Source organism: Eutrigla gurnardus, assembly GCF_963514095.1.
Source record: "Eutrigla gurnardus genome assembly, chromosome: 19".
Classification (NCBI taxonomy): Eukaryota; Metazoa; Chordata; class Actinopteri; order Perciformes; family Triglidae; genus Eutrigla; species Eutrigla gurnardus.
Genome location: NC_139930.1, coordinates 24,370,249 through 24,376,924, shown reverse-complemented (window position 1 = coordinate 24,376,924; position 6,676 = coordinate 24,370,249). Strand labels below are relative to the sequence as shown.

General features: G+C 49.1%; 1 protein-coding gene across 1 annotated transcript; it reads left to right on the top strand.

The window, feature by feature from the left end:
* Positions 1-1,116: 1,116 nt before the first annotated feature.
* Positions 1,117-2,966, top strand: LOC311029611 (uncharacterized protein; the record flags this gene model as incomplete). Its single annotated transcript, XM_084034835.1, has 7 exons — positions 1,117-1,204; positions 1,317-1,410; positions 1,550-1,617; positions 1,710-1,949; positions 2,043-2,105; positions 2,231-2,353; positions 2,910-2,966. Coding segments are annotated over 7 exons (733 nt in total), but the record flags the coding sequence as incomplete, so codon positions are not given.
* Between the last annotated feature and the right edge of the window lie 3,710 nt (positions 2,967-6,676).

Here is a 6,676-nt window from a genome sequence, read left to right as displayed (position 1 = left end):
TTATCTCTGGTTTAGCTTCTTAGGTCTTCACATGTCACATCTCACATTCACGTCACATCGCCCTACCGCCCCTCCTCCGCTCCTCGGCTGGAGGGTGCGCGTAGGGCCCCAGAGGCGCCTCAACGGGTGGGGGAGGGTTCTTGATGTAACCACATCACCCCTCCTCATCTCTGGTTTAGCTTCTTAGGTCCTCACACTCCACACCTCACATTCCTCTCGGGAACTTCGTCACATCTCCCTCCCACCCCTCCTCCGCTCCTCGGCTGGAGGGCCACAGAGGAGCCTTAACTCCTAACCCTGACCCTGACCTCTAATCCTAACCATCACCCTGACCTCTAATCCTAACCCTAACCACCTGACCCTAAACCTAACTCCTCTTGTATGATGCCAACATCCAATAACGTGGTCTGACCCTCAGCATTCCACCACCATGCCTGTCCTTAACACCTCACTCACTCCTCAGGTCTAAGTTCAGCTGGCTGGGGAGACTTGAACGACAAGCGCCGGCCAGTGCCATGCCTTGGTGCTCCATTCAACTGCGAAGTCGTTGGACGACGCGGGGAGCTCCATGTGTTCTTTCTCTATACCTAACCCTAACCCGCAGATAGACTCCCTTGTCTTTGTTCAGCTGTCTTGACTCCCGCAGATAGACTCCCTTGTCTTTGTTCAGCTGTCTTGACTCCCGCAGATAGACTCCCTTGTCTTTGTTCAGCTGTCTTGACTCCCGCAGATAGACTCCCTTGTCTTTGTTCAGCTGTCTTCGTTCAGATGGCTAGACGCTGCAGCTGACGCTGTAGTGACAGCCTTTTAAGTGCTCAGTTTACCGTAAGTACTGTGTGTGAGCCCTCCCTCTAATCAAGTCTATTCAGTACACCTGAGATGGCTCAAACTTAGTTGATTACTCACTTAACATATGCAGTTTCACCACGATTTCAACAACAAGCTATCAGCACACGACTAATGTTGCACTAGCTTTACTCACACAATGCCTGAACCCAAATCTACAATTAGTTTCTGACTTACCAACAACAGACAAAGCAGCTTCCTTCCTTGCTCCAGACAAAATGTGGAGCAAGGAAGGAATGCACCTGATGTTGTCTGTGTTCTTGCCCCCAGCAACAACCTGACGGCCAGCAGGACTGTTGAGCAGGCAGGGGAGGACTTTGGTGAGCTCATCAGAAGTGCATGCAGCCGATGGCCAAAGGTAAGATTATAGTCATATTTTAGATGCATTATGTTATTTAATGAAATGTTGTTTATGGTAGTGATATTTATTCACGTAACATTTTGTTGTATATAAATTATTTATGTTGTAGGTGTTCGTCCTGGACTTCGTTCCTCGCCTGACTGTCGACGTGGATCTGCAGGACCACTTCAGGCAGGAGTTTCGACGTGTTGCTGCTCGTATGGGTATGTTTGGAGAGAGTTGTGTTATGTATATGCCATGTATGTTTGGTTAAACGTTATGCATAGTTAATACCTAAATGATGTATTATGTAAGTGTATATATTGATGTTTTCATAGAATGTCATGTCATTTGTGTGTTCAGGGGTGCGCTACTTCTGCATTGCTGAGCACTTCCCTACGAGTCGTCGTGAGCTGTGGAGCAGGGATGGTGTACGTGTAATGATTAAATCAGTGCATTGCAGAATTTTATGACAGTAAATTGTGTGTTCTGTGAATCATCTGTGTTTTCTTGTTTTTGTCAGGTCCACCTGAGCGACAGCCATGGGATGGGCATCTTGGTGCAGCTGATGTGGAACTTCTCCTTCCAGCAGCTGGAGACAACGTCGCCACCGGTGTCTCCTACGTCGCCGCCGGTGTCTCCTCCGTTGCCGTCGGTGCCAGTGGCGTCTCCAGCTCTGCCATCACCCACCAACCCTGTTGTGATGGCAGACGTCGCTTGCTCGCTGGAACAACGCTGGACTGTGATTGGAGGAGCCAGGAAGGTAGGACTTGGCCAGTTGAGATTATTTATAAAATTTGATATTTTAAAGTAGTTTAATGTAATAATGAAGGAGGTGTTCCTGTTGATATTACAGAGGCGGCGATCTGCGGACCATGGCGTGTCCCCTGATACGTCTAAGAGGAGGGCGGTTCCTGGGGTTTGTGTTTTTAATATTAATATGTGGCTTATTTAATAGATTCAGTTATGTTTTTATATGTAGTAGATGGTTTTGTTGAACATTGTCGTGAATAGTTCCGTGTGTTTATTTGTTGACAGGTGCAGTTGGAGGAGTGTTTCGTTTCACTCACTCGTTTCAGCCCGGCCATGTTGGAGAAGATGGACGTGATCCTGCCGGCGGACCTCGGTAGTCCTGTGGGGTGCACTGCACTTCCAGCAAGCAGAAGGGTAATTACAAAAAAATTATAATGTTTAGTTATGTCTTGTGTATAATATTTGTTATTATTGTTGTTGTTAATTTGATTCTGAACAAACTGTGTGTGTGTGTGTGTGTGTTTTTGTAATATTCAGAGGGTGGCATGCCGTGGGAAGGCAGCTCCTTCCAAGACGACGATGGCTAAGCAGCAGGTTTGTGTCTCAAACACTGACTTCATTTGATGTGTCAAATGCCTGTGGTTGCAGGGGTTAATGTTAGACATGTTTCATTTGCTACTGATGTGAGTGCTTCAGCTGCCTGCAGTGTTGCTGGTGTTGCCATTTTCTCATCAATCTGATACAGGAGATTATGTCCTCATGAGAGGCATGAGTTTGACAGTGTCACCTGTTCCATTGCACAAATTTGTGTTAAACTGTGGGTTGGTCCAGGGTGAGGTTGCTATGGCGGTGCGCCCCGCATTGCCTATTGATGGCGTAGGTATCATTCTAGGGAATGATCTGGCAGGCAGTTGTGTGTGGGCTAAGAGTTCACCACCGCCAATTGTGACTACTTCACCCTTGGTTACAGGAGAGCTGGATGGAGGTGCTCGGGGGTTTCCTGAGGTGTTTACAGCTTGTGCAGTAACACGGGCCATGTGCCATGCTGAACGGGACCTTGACCAGATTGAAAAGGGTGACAAGGAGACATTCCCGGTGTCCTTTCCTGATCCTCTTTTGTCTGTTTCCTGCAGTGACCTCATGGCAGAACAGAGAGCAACAGTTGTCACTGTTGCAGATGGAAGGAGCACTGCTAATGGTTATTTTGTGCAGGATGGATTGTTGGTGAGGAAGTGGATGCCACATGGTGACAATTTTGTTGGTGATCCAGTGTTGCAGGTTGTTGTCCCGACTAAATTTCGCACTGAGGTTCTGAAGGCCGCCCATGATCACTGTGGGCATTTGGGAGTGCGTAAAACATATGTATATATTTTGCGTTACTTTTTCTGGCCTCGTGTGAAGAGTGATGTGTCCAGCTACATCAGAACATGGTCTCTGGTTTAGCTTCTTAGGTCTTCACATCTCACATTCTCATCACATCGCCCTCACGCCCCTCGTCCGCTCCTCGGCTGGAGGGTGCGCGTAGGGCCCCAGAGGCGCCTAAACGGGCGGGGGAGGGTTCTTGATGTAAACACATCACCCCTCTTTATCTCTGGCTTAGCTTCTTAGGTCTTCACATCTCACATTCTCGTCACATCGCCCTCCTGCCCCTCCTCCGCTCCTCGGCTGGAGGGGACGGGGAGGGCCCCAGAGGAGCCTTAACTCCTATCCCTCACCCTGACCTCTAACCTTACCCTAACCATCACCCTGACCTCTATACCTAACCCTAACCACCTAACCCTAACCCTTTTGGTGCCTTTAAAGGTGCGGTACCTCAAGGCCGGGAAGTACTGCAGCTCGAGTGCTGCGAAGCCTGCCACCAGAGAGATGGTGTGATCCTCCTCCTCGGCCAACTCCATTAGCTCCATGGCCCGGGGGAGCACACAGGGGTAGCGGAAGTGGCTGATGTGCTCCACCACCTGCTTCGCACACTCCCCGTACTCTAGGGAGTCTTTGGGTCTGATCTTCTCATCACTCTTGCCCTGCAGCTGGGTGATCGGCAGATATTGGTTGGTCTGGAATATGTCCTTGAGGAGAACAAGCACCAGCTCTGTGCCCAGGACTGCCGGATTTGCACTCATGCATTCAGTCAGGGGGAACAGCCGCTCCACCCTGAGCTGTTGCAGAGGGACTTTGTTCCAAAGGTACAGCGGTGGGGGCACTGTCCCCGCACTCGCTGAGCTCCATGGGGCAAGCCCGAGGAAGCCACGCCGCCGACTTAGGCTTTCAATGTGGACCGAGCTTGTGCCCAAGCTCACACTATACTGGCGGCTCAGTATGCTGCGGGGCTGGCCATGGAAGAACTCCTCCAGAGCTAATTCTAACTGGTAGGCCTTCCAGGACGGGTCGTAACCACCCTGGCTTCTGGCCGACAGCAACATGGCCTCCAGTGCAGTGGTCAGCTCCTCCAACACCATGTGGACCACCGACCGCAGACCCCCACCCTCCAACTCCCTGAAAGGCACGAGCATTGGCTCCTCCCTCAGGAGCTCCTGAAGCCGCTCAATGCGGAAATACGCCAATGCCGTGAGGGTCTTTTGCAGCCTCTTGCCCTCCATCAGGATGACCGCCTCAATACGGGCTGGCAGCTGATATCCACCCTTGCTGGCAAGGTCTGCCATGTGCCGCCCATACCGCTTGGCCCATTTTAGGAGCTCCTTGGTGGTGTTATGATGAAGGAGCCCACAGGTGGCGATGGCACCACTCACTGGGTGGGAGTAGAAGGGGGTTTGGTGCTGGTGGGTTGCATCGCAATACATTTGCAGGAAATTCACCTTGTTGCCCTCATGCACCCGGATTACCTGCCACAACTTCTGGTGGACGTCAATTGGTTTGCCATCCAACAATGACTGGTAGTTGGCAGCCTCGTGCAGTGACATGTTAGTATAAATGTTGGCATTCAGGCCACACAGTCTATTGATGGCATAACGTGACCACATGAGGTCCACTAATGGGTCGGCGTGGTAAATGCTGGTGGCAACGTGCACACTCATTTTGTGGATTTGGCCAAGATCTGTCACAAGGTCATTGACAAACAGCGGCTCGATGTCCTTCTGGCCAAACTGGCCAAGGGTAATGAAAAAAGACAGCCCCGGCTCAAGCTGGACAGCTGCCAAAGCTTCATCCAGCAGCTGCAGGATGAACAACTGGTCCTCCCTGCAGACACGGAAGGTGTCTAGCTCCATCAAATTATTTTTTTGAATGGAGGGCCTGTACCTCTCTTCGACTGGGATGCTGCCCAGAGCTTCACTGAAGGCTGTGGCCAGCATGCCCGACACCTCGTTCGTGTACTTCAGTGCAGTGAAGCGACTCTCTAAGCTGCCGCCGCTGACTTACCGACTTACCGTTCTTGAGGTATCGTTGTAAAGCTTAGGTCCTCAGCTTTCCGTAGAACTATTCCCCACGTCTCTAGCACATTCCTAGCCAGAGATATGAAGACCAATTTTGGTCCTATTTGGACCGCATAGGTGCGTTTTCGGCCATAACTAGCCAAGGGAAGGTCGGACACTGTCGGATCCGACGTCTTTCCCCCATAATTCGACCACGCTGAACACGATGGTGTGTGTCGCGTATTTTTCAGACTTACCGTTCTTGAGATACAGCCGATTTCGCCTTCTTTTCGAGGCCACGCCCCCTTATCTTGAGAAAGTTGCGTCGGACTTGATGTCGTCGGAAAGCGCAGGTCCTCAGCTATCCAGACACGTTGGTTTCATGAGTCTAGCACCTTCCTGTCCAAAGTTAGGAACTTATCATCCCTTGATTCACTCATTTTCTTATTACACCTGGACATGGAGCGACATCTCGCGATATCTCGCCAACGGTACATGCCACGGGGATGGTTCAGGCATCTATGGATTCGTCTCGGCCAGACCTACACGTGGACACCCAACATGAGGCTCGCGGACCCTCCCCGGGCCACTTCCGGTCCGCGTTTTCCAAGGAAAGGAAATTGCCTGATTCATGCTCCTAAGTGGTTTCTGGGATGTTGTCTTTCCATACAACGACAAAACACTTAGGAGTTTTTCAAGGGGGACACGCATTTAACATGGGAGTCTATAGGGGTGCGACATCTAGCGATATCTCGCCAACGGTACTCAGTACTCTTACAGTAGTTATCAATACTCTTACTGCAGTTATCAATACTCTTACTGCAGTTATCAATACTCTTACTGCAATTATCAATACTCTTACAGTAGTTATCAATACTCTTACTGCAGTTATCAATACTCTTACTGCAGTTATCAATACTCTTACAGTAGTTATCAATACTCTTACAGTAGTTATCAGTACTCTTACTGCAGTTATCAATACTCTTACAGCAGTTATCAGTACTCTTACTGCAGTTATCAATACTCTTACAGTAGTTATCAATACTCTTACTGCAGTTATCAATACTCTTACTGCAGTTATCAATACTCTTACAGTAGTTATCAATACTCTTACTGCAGTTATCAATACTCTTACTGCAGTTATCAGTACACTTACAGTAGTTATCAATACTCTTACTGCAGTTATCAATACTCTTACAGTAGTTATCAATACTCTTACTGCAGTTATCAATACTCTTACTGCAGTTATCAGTACTCTTACAGTAGTTATCAATACTCTTACTGCAGTTATCAATACTCTTACTGCAGTTATCAATACTCTTACTGCAGTTATCAGTACTCTTACAGTAGTTATCAATACTCTTACTGC